The sequence below is a fragment of the Triturus cristatus genome, chromosome 3_2 (genome assembly GCF_964204655.1).
Source record: "Triturus cristatus chromosome 3_2, aTriCri1.1, whole genome shotgun sequence".
NCBI lineage: Eukaryota > Metazoa > Chordata > Amphibia > Caudata > Salamandridae > Triturus > Triturus cristatus.
The window spans coordinates 668,655,523-668,672,632 of NC_140584.1; the positions used below are offsets into that span (position 1 = coordinate 668,655,523).

The 17,110-nt window shown below is 45.9% G+C and overlaps 1 protein-coding gene across 3 annotated transcripts in view; it reads right to left on the reverse strand.

Moving 5' to 3' along the window:
• The window catches only part of NME9 (NME/NM23 family member 9), a 592,734-nt gene that overhangs the window by 29,591 nt on the left and 546,033 nt on the right, over positions 1-17,110 (reverse strand). For all 3 annotated transcript variants that reach the window (XM_085648664.1, XM_085648665.1, XM_085648663.1), the window contains one exon: positions 3,975-4,055. In XM_085648664.1, coding sequence (XP_085504790.1) covers positions 3,975-4,055 — 81 coding nt within the window. The remainder of the gene's footprint in view (positions 1-3,974; positions 4,056-17,110) is intronic.

A 17,110-nucleotide genomic window follows, 5' to 3' on the forward strand; every position in this document is an offset into this window, starting at 1 on the left:
CTACGTGTATGCAGCTAAGAAAAATGGAAGCTGAATAGCTAAGCTTAGACTTTAGAAACCCCAGAGACAATCCCAAGAGCTGTACCCTCAAGAATTATATAAGCTGCAGTAAAGAAGTTGTTCATGGCTCAACAGCACTATAGGAAATGGTAAGCCCCTGAAAAACACTTTGGACAAAATAAGCTGTTTGACGTCTCCAAATACTCCAGCCCTATTTGACGAATCTCACAAATCAGCGGGAAAGAAGGCTATTTGCCTTGGACAAAAGTGGACAACTTCCAACTCGAACTTGGCTGCAGCATGCATATTAGGGTTGAGAAGAGACTTTCATCCTGCTTTGTCCACTCTACAATGCAACTAGACTAAAAAATGATGAGATGGCTTGTTGTCAAGGAGGTGCAAGGAACACAGCAAAAGACCTTGCGCTTTACTGGATGATAACTTGTAGCCACAATGAGACAGATATTAAGGAGAGAGTTGGCAAATAAAGGACAACTTTTTGCAGGCAGAACCAAATACTACATGGAGATGCTGGATGTAAACTACGAGGGGAGAGATTAGGACATGATACACTTTATTAGCTCAGGGGGATTAAACAACTTTAGGAACTCAATAACAGCATCCCTGCCTCAAATGTTTGCCACTATTTTACTGTTTGTAATCTATGCGCCGGTTTGCATTCTTTGAAAGTGTGAAAGGGTGGACGTCAAAATAAATACAATACATTTCAAATTTCACAGAGATGTTCCTATGGTCTCCACACCACACTCCCTCAGAGTATGGCTGGGTGCCAGGTCCCTGCATTTTAGAGAAGTGCTGCTAGTATGACAGTCACAAGATATGACATCAGCATCTTGTATCAGTTCATGGAGCTCAGGATTAACAGACACTACAGTCGTGGATTCATCATATTACTCTCTACTATGTTATAAAGCAAATTTGTCCAGCATCTGGTTTTAGCGCCAGATCAGACCTTAGGAGACAATAATCGCTTCAGAATTCTGTAACTGGAATTTTGAGGTTAAATAAAACACACCGATGTCCCCTTTCTTTTCTTTGTTGTCAACTTGAGATGGGTCTTCCCACAGATTCAGAGAGGAAAGCAGAAATATGTTTGGAGGTTTCTTGTTGCCAATGGGGCAGAGAGTGGATATTTGTCCATCTGGAAGGCCCATGCGTTTTAGATAAGTTAAACAGGGATCTTAAATTGAAAGGGAGAGACTATAAAGCACAGTTTCTAAAGTTATAAAGCATGTTAGAAAAGGAATGAGAATTAGCTAAAAAAAACATCAAATGGAGAGAAGTCCAAACGACTTCCCATTACAAAAATGGTTATGGCAAACTAATCTTGGAAATTACCCAGGTGTGGGTAGTACATACACAGTTCTGCTGGAAATGAAAAAAGGCTCAACTGAGAAAATCTTTTGTAGGGAGGGACTAGGAGGTGGACCATGGGTGTGTGTTGAACCAACCACTATTCAGGATTTGGGCTTAGCGTTGAATATCTTGCAGTACTACACAATCTGCGCTGGTACATCTCAAAAGTCGGGCTATAGAAATAAGAATTGTGCTGGCACCGAGGTCATGCTCCCGCTGTTAGGGAATGAGGTCATGCTCCCGCTGTTCTTGCTACTCAGGGCACACAGGTTCAAAGCTGTCCCTACTGTGCGTTCGCCCAGGCTGACGTAAACATGGTGGCAGAAAGGCTTGGGCAGAATGGGGGTGTATATGAGTAGGGAGCTGAGGCTTAGCAGTGTTGCCAGGCACAGGGAAGCATCTCCAGTGGGAGGCAGCAGTAAGCCAAGATGACACCTGCTTATGACTGCAGGCCGGGGAAGCCAAACGTAAAATGGCAAATGGTACCATTCTACCATGAAAGAACCAGGTGACATTAAGGCACTACTGTCATGAATCAGAAAGCCACAACACTTTACAGTATCTTTCGCCTTTGGGGGTTCATCCTCACTTCCATTGACTTTTCCTCTTTTTTCTCTTTTTGGCTTTTGATCCTTCTCCTGTTCGTACCAGTGAAGCATCTTCATTAAGACATTTCGTGGCTCAATTTATTCTGATGAAAATGTCACGACTGGTAAAGAATGTTGTGAATCCAGATGAATCTTACATTAAGATCACCTTCTGTTGTTTTTTTGCCTCTTGTTTTTTTTCTACTAACTAGTGGTCTTTTTTTCAGAGGCACTGGTGAGTCAACGTGGTTACATTTATGTACCAGCACCTTGGATTGTCCTTACCTCAGGGCTTTAAAGTAAGAAGTCAATGAGAAAACTTAGTGCCGCTTCTCCCCCATGACAACAGAATATGTAGCAAGTCCATTCATCACAATTTCTGCTGCTTATGGAATAAGAAAGGTAACATAAACGCATTTCACAAAATAGAGTCTACCAATTCTGTTATATATTTGGTGTTTAGGGAATAAGAAATCAACCAATCATAAGGTGTTCTCTTTTCAATCATAAAATAAGCAGTTTGGAAACAAAAAGCAAAATCAGTTTATTTCATTTATTTTATCATAACTGGGTTTTACACAATTTTTCATTTGAAAGATTCAGTAAAAACTGTTTAGTTCCAGTCTTTATTTCATGAACTGCAAAATGCCTGTAAATCATTTTTATTTCATTTTTGCCAGTGACAATATTTTAGGTAATGAAGGGCAACATTCTTTTTCTAGCCTGGCTGAAGAGGGGTGTTATCCCGAAACCGGTCCCAGGATGCTTGTTTCCGGTTCAGGGAAGACCTGGCTTGGCAGTTCGGGCTGGACTGTTCCCATGAGCCACAGGGTCAAGACTGATTTGCATATAGCTGGGTCTGAATTGAGGTGGCAAAGTGAGCTAAAGAACATGATGGATTCAACCCAGATCTGTGACTTGGGATGAGTGTCTAAAAAGTTTCAGCGCTCCGTCCATTATCTCCTTGTGTTTGCTTTGTTAGCCCTAAGTTGACAGGGTATGCCAAGACATGGGTCCCTTGCTCACTTAGCCACTGGATTCAAGCTAGCCTGGCTGAAGAGAGTGTTACCCCGAAACCGGTCCCAGGATGCTTGTTTCCGGTTAAGGGAAGACCTGGCTTCGGCAGTTCGGGCTGTACTGTTACCATTAGGCACAGGGTCAAGACTGATTTGTATATAGCTGGGTCTGAACTGAGGTGGCGAAGTGAGCTAAAGAACGATGATGGATTCAACCCAGATCTGTGACTGGGGGTGAGTGCCTGAAAAGTTTCAGCGCTCCATCCATCATCTCCTTGTGTTTGCTTTGTTCGCCCTAAGTTGGCATGGTATGCCCAGACGTGGGTCCCTTGCTCATTTTGCCACTGGAATCAAGCTAGCCTGGCTGAAGAGGGGTGTTTCCCCAAAACCGGTCCCAGGATGCTTGTTTCCTGTTCAGGGAAGACCTGGCTTGGCAGGTCGGGCTGGGCTGTTCCCATGAGGCACAGGGTCAAGACTGATTTGCATATAGCTGGGTCTGAACTGAGGTGGCGAAGTGAGCTTAAGAACAATGATGGATTCACAAAGATCTGTGACGGGGGTGAGGGTCTGAAAAGTTTTAGGGCTCCGTCCATCATCTCCTTGTCTTTGCTTTGTTCGTCCTAAGTTGGCAGGGTATGCCCAGACGTGGGTCCCTTGCTCACTTTGCCACTGGATTGAAGCTAGCCTGGCTGAAGAGGGGTGTTACCCCAAAACCGGTCCCAGGATGCTTGTTTCCGGTTCGGAAAGACCTGGCTTGGCCGTTCAGGCTGGACTGGTCCCATGAGGCACAGGGTCAAGCCTAATTTGCATATAGCTGGGTCTGAACTAAGGTGGTGAAGTGAGCTAAAGAACGATGATGCATTCAACCCAGATCTGTGACTGGGGGTGAGTGTCTGAAAAGTTTCAGCACTCCATCCATCATCTCCTTGTGTTTGCAACATTCTTTGTCCACAGAAGCATTTCACTTGTTCTCAAAAGAAATAAAATAGGTTACCTTTTTTCTCCTCAGGCGTTTCAAATTCGTTTTGCTCAACCTCTGGCGCTTCGTTGCTAGTCACATGTCCAGTGGAAAAAACTGGAAAGAGAGAGGCAAACGATTGAGCAATGGGAGCACAAGAGAAGCATGCGCTAGATTAATAGAATGTGATATGCTGATTTCATTTGGTAGAACTCAGATGAACCTAGGTGCCACACATTAGGCTCAACAAGGGACCACTCTTTTACCCACCTATACTTCCTATGACATATTAAGGGTTTTGGACAGCCAGAGTATGAGGAATACCCGTAAGGTAGGGAGTATGTATAATCTAGAGAATGAACTCACCAACAAGTGCATTCTGCAACAATAACGAGTGGAGGTGGTCGCTCAACCACCCAAGAGTTGCAAACTGGCCAGAATAATGTTGGTTTCATTTGAAGCACATTCATACATGGGTATCCTGAAATACAATTTGGTGGGATACTAACCTGCAAAGAACAAATTATGGCAGAAATTGGATAAAGATATTAAAGCATAAATACATTTCTCCGGTACTGGTAAGTTTAATTGATTCACGTGCTTGTGAATAATTCTCCTTTGTCAGGCTAAGGGAATGGGGAGTTGTTAAAATGTTAATGTTTATGAATTTGTGTTATATTACGTTATAGGTCAGGACATTTATTAAGTGGTTGTACACCCAAGGCGTTTCTTGGTGCCAGCAAGAGAATAACTGATGGATTGAGGAATCAAGATTCAAAAAACCTAAGGAGTTTTTAGCTTGTGAAACACATCAGCACATTATATCATGTATACCCCATATACTAAAAAAAAGCTACCCTGAAATGATAGGTTCGGCAAAATTATACAACCCAGTAAAAAAAGGGTACTACGTCGCCAACATAACACCGTAGGTGACTTGCCGTGAGAAAAAGCTGCTTGACAAATGGTATCACAAAGAACTGACAACACAAGAAACAAGAGTCATGATTCCTCACAAATCATGAAATGTAGAAAATAATAGGTAAATCTACAACAGAAGACAGGTAATGTCGATCAGACAGTACCACATATATCGAAAACATCATAGGAAGAAGAAAAGCTTACTATAAAGTAAACAAATAAAATCATCCTATTATAAAAGTGTCTCACCCGGTATCAAGACTTTAATGGGTGATTGGCGGCCTTGTCGGAGACCAAAACGGCCTGACACCTAAGACATATTGTCTGAGGTCAAGGACAACAAGCCATCAAGTTGGCCCAACCCATGCATCACAAACCTTCTGGCTGCCAGTTTACAGCACCACAATATGGAGCAGGGATAGGAAATGTCTGCAGTTGAGGTGATATTTATGCCTTCACCAGACACTGTTCCTATGCCATAAAGGAAGAACTCACAAGCAAATAGCATTCAAAGAATGCAAAGCATACACTCTGAGCTAGACCAACGCTTCAACTAGCTGAAGCCCCCTTTCACTCCAAGAGTAGAACAAAAAAGTCCTTACACATCAGCCTACAACTGGCAATATGTCTCTAAAGAAACACTGAAGAAGAAAGCAATGCATACTGAACTGCTTCGAAGAAGCATGTGACAGATTCGCTTCCATACAGGAAGTCACCTCTCTTAGTGATAGCCTCGTGAGCAGAAAGCTCATCCTCAGAGGCCAGGGAACAAAGGGACCCTCCCTCAGTCATCTAAATCAATACACAATGAAAAAGAAAATGGTACTGAGGTTATAGCCAAGGCTCCTCACCGGAGTACACATGGTAGAACTGAAACCGAAACTGGACAAATATAGCATCCTAATAAGGTCACTACTTGACCAACAAAAGCATATGTCCCAAGCCTAGGAACAAGCAAAGCAACATAGTGACAGAAAATGCAGGACTATGACTCTGTAGTTCTCAATCTTCCATGGAAGGGTCTTAACGCCGCATCTGTCTGATCGCCAAAAAGACGGGCACCATCAAATGGTATGTCGGTCAAAGCCGACTGGACAGCTTCCAAAAAGTCTGAAGAAGCCAATGAAGCCCGACGCCTTAGCGCCATTGCAGGTGCCATGGTCCAACCCACAGTATCCGTTGTGCCCATGCCACACCTTATGGTAAACCTTGCAGCCTGCTGGCCATGTCTAATCAAATTGTCTAACTCAGCAAGGCGGTTATCTGGAAGAGATGGGAGCATTTTCTGTAAAGAATTTATAAAGCATAGGAAAAATGCCCCAGCACACAAGACGTGTTGGGGCTCTCAATGCTGAGCTGGCTGAAGCAAATTTGTGCTTACCACAAGCATCACGACCCCCAGAATCCTTACCCACTGGAGTCTTAGGAGTAGAATCTACATCCTGAGAAGACGTTGCAGCCTGAGTCAGGAGGCCACAAGTGGAAAGATGTCTATGCAAACAAACAGGGTCCCCAGGTGCAGGCAAATGCCTACCTGCAATATCACGGTCCACGGAGACCCCCGACTTAGGCTTGGCCCAAGCACCTAACAAAATGTCAAATAGGGCCTCACTATACAGAAGAACAGGCTCTTCTCCCGTCTGTCCCTGGCAAAGGATTTTCAAACAAAGGGTCTGTAGACCCCTGCACTGTGAGCAGAGACAAGTCTAAAACTGTAGCCACTTTCCTCAGCATGTCTGCAAAGGAGGAACTTGCCTCCGTGGCAAGACTAGGGGAGAAAGCAACCCTGAGGCTGGCAAAGAATCCAGCCCACTAGCCACACTAAGAGCTGTAAACCAGCTCTCCTCCACCTGAAACACAGTGGCGTCCGAAATTGGCTAAAAAAGTCCTGCCTCAGTTTATACAGATGGACCTCTCATTGCCTCTTCCTGAAACTACAATCCCCTCAGGTTGCATAGTCGACTTCGCATCAGATGCTGCATGATGCCGAACCGATGCCATCATGACGTCTACTGGGAGAGGAGAGGTGCCTTCGACTGCCGACGTCAATGTTTGAGTCAGTTGGTCAAAGACCGGAGTCGTAGGCAAAGATCCCAAAGGACTGTGAGCCTGCGCCAAAGCGACACCTGCTGACTGGTGCAGTTCCATCGACTCCGATGGCCCAACCGTCACCAAGGACAATTCCTCCGATGGCGCCCCACTCATCTCCTTGGGTCCTAGAGGTGCTCCAGAGGGAGAATCATATATTATTCCCTCATCAGAGCCATCATTGCCCCAGCTCCCAGAAACAAGGGGAGATGCGGTGAGGAGTAGTGGACTGCTTCTTCAGCAGTCGAGCGGGAGCAGCCATGGGAGATGGAGTCTCCACGCAGCGAAGTCCGAGAATGCCACAACTTCAACCGTCCCTTACCTTTCGACTTCCCTGGAGAGCTACATCCTCCAGATCAGTTTCAGCTCCTAAATTGACCCCGCAAATGCTCTTCACGGGACGAGGACTGAGGCTGGAAAGCCCCTCGAGGATCACAATACACGCACCGCCATCAACTTCAAATGCCGCTACTTCAACGACTTCAGTTTCAGTTTCTGACAGGAACGACTATCGTCAGCGTTGTGGTGCTCACCTAAACACCACATACAAATTGTATGCGGGTCCGTCACTGACATATGTCGGCTACAAGACCCACAAGGTTTGAAACCTGTCAACATTAGACAAAGGCACACTGTTTCACCAACACCAGGTGCCAAGGTAGGTCACAGAAAATTGACCTGAGGAACCGCTTCTCCGGATCCATGTTATAGCGCGGAAAAGGCGTAAAAGAAGAAACTGACGTCTGCGCACTAGAGGGCACTTATATGGCTCCACTGACATCATGACCGGAGTCGACGTCATCGCAGAGCCATACGATGCCACCCCCCGGCGCGTAGGGGTACTGCTGAAAAATGTCCAGATCCAGACTGGCTCATTGGTCGGAAGGTGCAGTTAGATGGCTTTGAGTTCCAGGTGATTGATATATATGCTCTTTTGGATTGGAGACCACTTTCCTAGAATTTGCAGGTTCTGTAGATGACTGCCCCAGCTCTCCAGGGAGGCATTCGTAGTAATTACGAAATGTAGTATTTGAGGTAAGAACGTGAGGTCCTCTGACAGGTGGAGAAGTGTGGCTCAGGGGTTAGAGGTGGCAGACCCGGAAGCTGAGATCAGTCCTGGACCAGGGTTCAATTCCCCGCCTCGGCGGGTCTTGGGCTAAAAATTCCACGGACTCGATAATTCTCGCCCCGGTGCCTCCTCGACTCATGGGTTCACACTCTGCGACTCTGGGCAATAGCTTGCTTAATCTCCACAACGGCCCCTCGCGGCGGGATGCCTGACTTTCACCTTGTGGATACCCTGCTATCTCACAGGGGAATACCAGGATGGGTTCCCTAAGCAAGCGCCGGGAAACCCACAGCGGGTAGCTGTGCGCTATATAAGCTCAACTACATTTACATTTACAGGTGGGAGGTCTGTGACCCGCAGGGTAGAGCTTCCATCATGCCTGTGAGATCACCAGGCCCTTGAATGATTCTTTTGTTTAAATCTATTGTTTTTGCAGCTTTTCCGGTAAGGCTGTCATTTCGAGAGCCAGCTCATACAGCCTACGTTGCTTGTCTTGGGTTAGAAAGTCATTGGCTTGGACAATATTTAGTGTTGCAGCCAAGAACAGGATGGAGGTGATCTTTGATAATTCACAAGGAGACCTAGTTTGTGAAACAACTTTAGGCAAGCCTCTGTGTCCTTGGATGCCTGAAATGCTGTTGGTGCTTTTATCAACCAGGTGTCAAAGAAGGTGAATACCTGATGACCTTCCTTCCTGAAAAAAAGCTGCCACAGTGCTAGGCAGTAGGTAAAAATGCAGGAAACTGATCTGAAGCTAAATGGGAGATCTTTGATGGAAGGGTAGGAATGTGGAAGTATAAATCCAGTAAATTCAGAGCTGTCATGTGATGTCGCAGAGGGTGACCACGTAACAGTATTGTTTCTGGAAATACTTGTTTAATTTCCAAAGGTCTATGATAGATCGTCACTCCTCTGTTTTCATGTCTATGAGGAAAAACAGAGAATAGAAGCCCATTTCATGCTGAGAATGTGGGCCTTTCTCTTTTGAACTCCCTTCCAAAGCAGATGGCGATGAGGTAGGCGCCCGTGTTTTGGTGGAGTGATGGGCAGAATCTGGGTGAACTCTAATGTTTGACCAAATGTGATGAGATCCAGGATGTATTTTTCTGATACTATTGTCTGCAATAGATGACAATTTTGGAATTGTTTCTCACACAGGATGGTGTAAGCAGCACCTGAAAATTGCCACTGTAGGTAAGCTAGCCTAAGGGCTACTGAGAGGGTCGCCAAGTCTGATACCTCTGGTATCCTTCTTGATACAGAGAAATGTCTCTTTTGCGGGTCCCCCTAAAGGGTGCTTCCTTCAAAATTGTAATGTGTCGAAAGATCTTGAGGTGTCAGTCAGCCTTGACTGCTTGCAAGGCATCGTTGACGTGCTTGCCAAACAGAGCATCACCGTGGTAAGGTAAAGATATTAGATATATTTGCACCTCATTTTCTAAATGTTGTGACCTTGAACCAACCATGGCTTCTAAGGATCCTGGACCCTGCCAGTTGTGGGAAACCTATTGAAGCTATATCTACAGGGCAATATATGTTTTATGATGAGGAAGTTTCACCCCCCTGCAGAATTTTTTTTGTTTCTGCCCTGTCTTCTGGCAGAAATTCTATGTATGTGGCAATGTCTGACTACATCTGGTGGTTATATCTGCCCCGTAGTGCTAGTGAATTGGGAGCCCGTACAGTAACACCAGGCATAGTTGAGAATGACTCCTTGCTGTTTAGGCAGGATTATGAGTGACAGGGTTTTCAATGATTGTAATTCCTCCTGTGATCCAAAAAGAAGTAAAAGTGGAAGAAACTGAGCAGAGCTCAGGGAGACTCCCTTTACATGATGTGCAGTAGAAAATCTGAGGAATTCAGTCTCTGTTGGGAGTGTTGTAGAGGCTGCTGTCGCCACTGGTTATTGTTCAAGAGTTTTTTAAAAGGACATAGATAGGCTATTAAACTGATTTTTTCAAAGCTATAATAGCCTATTATAGTGATACATACTCCTTCATTATGGTACTGTGGGACTCTAACTTCGACAACCAGGAATGATTCAAGTATGTGAATCTATCAAAGAAACACTACTGGAGAAGTATAGGTCCCATGAATACTTTTGTCTACTCCACCAGGGAGGAGGGAGGGTTGCTTATGACCTTCAAGGGAATTCCCCTACGAGAGAACTGGAGTTACACGTGAGAAACTATTTCCTCTCTCGTTGGGGATTTCCATGTATAGTCATAAGCGTTGAATAGAGTAGCAAGCCCATCCCTACTTAAAGCAGTGGAGAAGACAGAGAGTAAACTATAGTAACCCTTTAAGCAAATAGATTACTGAGGAAGGCCTTCCCAATTTGGGCATCTGTCCTAGCATCAGAGTCCAGGCAGTAATGCATGGTGAATGTGTTAACAGACCTTCATGTAGTTGCCTTGCAAATCTCCGCAATGGGGATATTCCTCATTAAGGCAGCAGTGGCTGCTTTACACATAGTGGAATGTGCTTTAGGTCTAGCAGCGATTGTTTTATTAGCATTCTGATAGCATAACAGGATGCAAGAAACAATTAATCTTGAAATGGACGGTTTGGAAGTGGCTAGACCTGTATGGATCAGACCATAATAAACAAATTATTGGTATGATCAGCAGATGTCTTATGTTTTATCAAAAGAAAACGTTAAAACTCTCCTTACATCTAGGGAATTAAGTGTTCTCTCAGCTGGAGTAGAGGGGTTCTGAAAGAATGTGGGTAATTAAATGGTTTAGTTAACATGGAAATTGGAAATAACTTTAGGAAGGAATTTCGGATGAGCCTTCATAACCACTTTGGAAGAGTGGAAGACTATGTATGGTTTGTGAGAACATAATGCTTGGATCGTGCTAACCCTGCGATCTGATGCTATTAGTACAAGGAAAGTGGTTTTCCAAAACAGGTGTTGGAGAGATGCCTTGTGTATGGGCTTGTAGGGGTCCTGCATAAGGCATGGAAGGACTACATTAAGTTCTCCTGGAGGGGAAGGGCGCCTATTGGGAGGAAAAACGTTTTTCAGACCCTCTAAGAAATCCTTGATGATGGGGATTAAAAAAAAAAGTGGTTTGTGAAGGACATTTCCTGTATGCAGAAAGAGCAGCCAAGTGAACTTTTATGGAAGAGAATTGCAGGTCAGATTTCTCAAGATGTAATTGGTATTGGTATGGAAGAATGACATCTTCTTGGCAAGTTGTAGGATCCACACTTTTGGATGAACACCAGATGCCAAATCTCTTCCACTTCACGTCATATGCTGAGCGGATGGACAGTTGCTTGGCCTTCTTTAGGATCTCATGCAGTCTTGTGGCAGGTTCAAATGTCCATATTGCACTAGCTCATGAGCCAAATTCAAGGAGAAGAGATTGGGGTGTACCATCTGGCCTCCAAATTTTGCCAGGAGGTTTGGTCTGCATGGGAGCTTGAGATGTGGATGCTGTGACCGGTGAAGTAGGTCCAGGAACCACCACTGACATGGTCCCTCTGAAGCTATGAGGATCATCTTGGCTTTGGAGTGGGGCATTCTTGGAGAGGTCACGTGGAGATGGGCATTTGTAGTAAGGAAGATGCAGGAGGCCATTGAACCGAGGATGGATGAGACCGTCCTCACCTTGGGATGAGATGCTGTCATAAGAAAGAGACATTTCTGAAGGATCGATAAGCATCTCTCCTCCAAAGGACACACTTTTGCTTGAACGGTGTTGATGGAGACTCCCAGATAATGCAAGGTATTGGTTGTGACTTGCTGTGATTGACATGAAGCCCCAAGCGTAGGAGGAGCTCACATGTCCAGTTGAAATGAAGCTGTGCTTCTTGAAAAGTTGACACCCTTATGAGCCAATCATGACCTGGTGATTCCTGAGGTGGGCAGCTACCACTGCCATGCATTTTGAGAATGCTCTGGGTGCTGACTTCAGACCAAAAATGTAGTACTTGGTATTGATAGTGGTCCTGCCCCAACAAACCTAAAGAATTTCCGATGTTTCTTTGCAATTGGGATGTGAAAATAAGCATCTTGGAGGTCAATGGAGCAGAGCCAATCCCCTTGGTGAGTTGGGGATAGATTTGATGAAAGGCCAGCATCTGAAACTTTTCTCGACTAATCCATTTATTGACGAATTTCAGGCCGAAAACGGGTCAGAATTTGTTCTTGCTTTTTTTCTGTACCAGAAAATAACTGGAATAAATGCCTGTTCTCAGTTGATGGTGATGAATAGCTTCCATCGCCTGTTTTTTTTTTTAAACATCTTTTTGTATTAACATTGCTCAAGATCATATGCATGACAAAGCAGTGATCAAAAGGCACATAAACCAACAGTGTTACATTACAGAGTTGAGGATCGGGAGAGTTACCCAAAGGTCCTGCTACAGCTGGCCCCCCCGCCTCTGAAAGTTCGGAATCTGCACCATGGCCCCACACCCTCCTCCATTTCTTCACACAGCCCCTGGATTTATAGACCGTTTCCTCCGCCTTCTGACACCAGTCCAGGTCCCTGAGCCACTGGTCCCATTGTGGAGGCGCAACCGCCCCCCAGGCGCTCGCAATGTTCCGTTTTGCCACCCCAGCCACTGTAGCCAGCCAGATCTCATGATACCCGGACCAGTCCAAGTCTCCCTTGATCAGCAGTAGCAGCCACCTGGGCTCCAATGGGACCTGCGCACCCACCACCCTCGCCATAGTGACCGTCACCCTGGTCCAAAAAGGTACTATGTTCGTACATTCCCACAAGATGTGGAAGAACGTGCCCTCCTCCCGGCAGCCCCTCACACACAGAGGCGACAGCGCCCTGCCCCATGAAAATAGGTTGGTTCGTGGATAGTAAACCCTATGCAGGATTTTGAATTGGAGGAGGCGAAACCGCATCCGGATGGCAATTTCGCGAGGGCCCTGCAGGGCCTCCTGCCAGTCCTCGTCATCCATGCCGCCGATATCTCCCTCCCACTTAGCCCGCAAGGAGACGAGGGGGTCAGGCATGTTATTGATGAGCTTATGGTAAATGGTGGTCGTTAGCTTCCCCGGTATAGGGTCAAGCAAGAGCCTATCCTCTAGGGGAGAATACTCAGGGAGCGAGGAGCCTCGTCGCAGGTAGGAACCCAGGGCATGCATGAGGCGCAGGTAATGGAAGTGTTGAGCACTGTGCATGTGATACTCCTTCTGGAAATAATCAAAGGATCTGGGGGCGCCCCTCTTCCATACATCTCCCAGGTAATCTATCCTGATCAATCGCCATCCTTTGAAACCGGTCAGTCTCGCGACCTCTGGTAGTTGGTCCCCAAACCAGAGCAGCGTCCGACCAGTGAGGGTGCCTGCCCACCCCAGAAACTGATGGGCCTCCCGCCAGCACTGTATGACCACCCCGGTATGCGATGGGAGGTCCCTACATCTCCTCCTCGAATACAACAGCTGCTCAAAGTTTCCTCCTGGCATTACATGCCTGTCAACCCTATACGCCGGCTCCGACCCCGTTGCGTACACCCACTCATTAACCACTTGTAGTTGGGAGGCCCAATAATAGAGACGGACATCCGGGAGGGCCAGCCCCCCGTCGTATACCCCTCTTGTAAGCTTACACAACGCTATTCTAGGGCTTCCTCCGTCCCAAAGCAGGGTCCGCACCATCTGTGAAATACGCCGGAACACTCCCCCCGGGATCGGGTACGGTGAGCTCTGTAGGATATAGAGGAGGCGCGGTAAAGCCAGCATCTTGAAGAGCCCCGCGCGCCCCATCAGAGACAGAGGCAAGGATCGCCAATGAGAAACATCCGCTGCTAGGCGCGCCAGAAGTGTTTCCAGGTTTCTTTGAAAGAACACCCCTTTATCTCTAGTCACATACACCCCAAGGTACTGAAAACCCTCAGACACCACCCGGGCCGAGCACCCGGTTGGAGTCCGCGGGGTAGGGCCAGAGAGAGGGAAGATCCCTGACTTGGAGCAATTGATCCTATAACCGGAGTAGCTGCCAAACAAGGCAAACAGGTGGAGCGCTTGCGCCATTGAATGGTACGGTCTGGCCATGTACAGCACAATATCATCCGCGTAGAGGGAGATACGCTCCTCCCACCCATTGCACATTGCCAAACCCCAAAACGCCTGGTCCCTCCGTACCCAGTGGGCCAACGGCTCAAGCGCCAGGGCGAAAAGAAGGGGAGACAGTGTGCACCCCTGCCTAGTGCCTCGACGCAGTGGAAACGCACGGTATAGCGCCCCATTCACTCTTACCCTGGCGACCGGCAGTGCATACAGCAGGCGCACCCAACTACAAAAGACCGGTCCAAAGCCCAGACGCTGTAGGACCATGAATAAGTACGGCCACTCGATGCTATCAAAGGCCATTGAGGCGTCCAGCGCCATCAACGCTGTCTGGGAGTCGTCCTCTCCCTCTGTCATGTACAGAGCCCCGTACAGCCGCCGAAGATTAAGTCGAGTGCTTCTGTGCGGCATGAAGCCAGATTGGTCAGCATGCACCAGGTCGGGCAAGACCGCTACCATCGCCTGTTTTTGAAAAAGATGTTGACTTCTGATCTCAGCATCTTCAGATGGTGATTGGAGGGCTTTGGTGGTACGGTAAGAGGAGGACTTGAGTCAGTATCCATGCCAAACAATATTCAATATCCAGGCATCTTTTGTTATTTCTTGCCACTTTACCAAAACATGCTCAATACTTCCCCCTAAAGGAGTGGGTAATGGAAGAGGGGGAAGGAACAATTCAAGGTTTTGTGCATGTGGTAGGCTGTCTGCCTTGTGCTGGCTGTTGTGAGGCTCTTTCCCCAGCTTGCAGTGGCTGCTGGGTATTGGGTCGTTGCTGCTTTCGCCCTTTATACCATGGAGGGGTTTGAACCCTCTGGGGGTAGTATCCCCTCTGGTAAGGCCTAAATTATTTTCTTTGTTCCTTGGGCCTCGTTAGGCAGACCTACTTTAGGGTGTCCATTTCAGAAATCATCCAAGCCATTTCATCGTCTTTGTGCTGCCAAATAGGGTAGTACAAGAAAATGGCAGATTTATGATCCGTTGTTGTGACTCCAGTTTGTGAGACAGAGCAAAGCAAGTCTGCTGAGGGCCATACCAAGACAATATTTGAGAGATGCTAATAGGCAGGAATCAGCAGCCACACTTATTATCTGGTTTGAGACCATCAAACCCTTGTTTACTATTTCTAGGAAATCCTCCCATTTGTCTCTGGGCAGACCTTCAGCAAACTTCTGGACAGGTTCCCACAATGCACTGTCATATCGTCTGAGAAGAGAAGCAGCACTTACTGCTTTCATGGAAGTAGCAGCAGTGCCTTATGCTTTGTGGCCCACTGAATGTAACTTCTTGCTCTCCTTATCAGATGGAACTGAGGAGGCAGGAGGAGTAATGTGTTGTTTCTTCACTGCTAGTATGACTGTAGAGTTTGGAGGACGGTCAGAATGCAGGAAGAGTGGATCCTGCTCAGGAGGTCTGTACTTCTTTTGAAGCCTTGACAAAGCAGACTTGGCTGAAACCGGCATCAAAAAGAGTTTGAATGGCCGTTTCTAAGAGGCCTGGTACTAGAGGAAGGAGTGGTCTGGATGCTGTGCATTGTCGTAAGCATCACGAATATCACTGATGTCGAAGATGCATGCAGCGACATTTGGATATTTCATTTCACTGCTCCTCTCACTAAGACCTCTTTTGGGGTGTTCCACGTTCACCAGACGTTGATGATAGAGCCCTGGTAAAAGACTGACCCTCTCCTCTCTCTGAAGGCTCACCTGCAAACTGTATTTGCTTCCTGAGCTGTTCTTTCACACCCTGAAGGCGAAACTGCTCCCTATCTCGTAGAGTTCGCCAGGAAAATTTCCTACAGTGATGACACTTACAAATAATACAGACATCATGGGGGTGTTGACAATTCAAAAACCCAAGCATAGGTGCACCACTCAAAAAAGACTTTTGCCAAAAAAGATCATTTTAGCGTCCATATCAAAGAAAGAAAGTTCTTGAACTTATTCTTTTTTTCTTTCTCTTTTATTGTTTCTTTTTCATATCACGTTGCTGAAATGCAGCGTTCAACACACAGAACAGCCGACGCGTTTAGTCCCCTTGTGGGACTTCTTCAGGGCAATAAATATAGGTGGAGTGAGACTCTCTCCATGAAGTATATTTTAGTTCTGGGATTCCCTTGAAGGAAGTTTATTCCCATCCGATAAAAACTAAAATCAATCTGGAACAGACAGACATCCCATTTGAGCACCGTAATAATTATAATCCAATCAAGTAAGTAAGCAACAACCACAGTAAGGATGTAATGAAAAACACCAGTTCAGTGGGACGTATCTTCAGCACGGACGGGGGTCTGTCTTGGCTTTCTTTCTCCCACAGGAAGGGCATTTATCAAATGAAGACGGCTTTTTTAAAGACAAAAAAAATCAAATTCCTTTCAGAAAATTGAACAAAATGCAAAAGAGATCTGAAAAAAGTTTAATAAAGTAGTTTTCAATACAATTCACAGGTGAATTTTGATGAGAAAGGCCTTAAAAAGGCCAAGTTCAGTGCTCCTGGGTCCTGTCAGCAGGAGCCAGAAAAAACTGCCTCTTGCTGAGTATGATGGGATACTGGGTCCCTAAAGGCACAATCTCTATTTTCAACTCTTATAATGGCAGCGTATTGGGCTCCACTGTCCTGTGCTCCTTCATCTCTATACTCTATTAAAAAAGGGTTTGTGGAAGACATTTTTATTGTTTTACAAAGACATCAAGCATTTATATGCCTAAACAGTTCTCCTGGTACATTTTCTAACTACTACAAGAGGAAGAATTTAACCACTGTAGCCTACTCTTATAGGCTACATAATATGTTTCTTTCTTAAGTGACTCTGTAGGCCTTCCCATAGAAAGGTGAACATCTACACTTAAGAAAATATATTGGAAAAACAGTTTTGCAACCTCGCTTATGACTATCATGGAAAAACTCTACGAGACAAGTATGCCTTCTACCTGTTGCTGCAACTACAACAACTGTACAGTCAACTAATACAGAAACGCAGATTTCAATTTGGAAACCTGAAAAGAACACGGTCTACGTTAATGTACCATAGATTGAGTCCACTCCCAGTTCTACAAA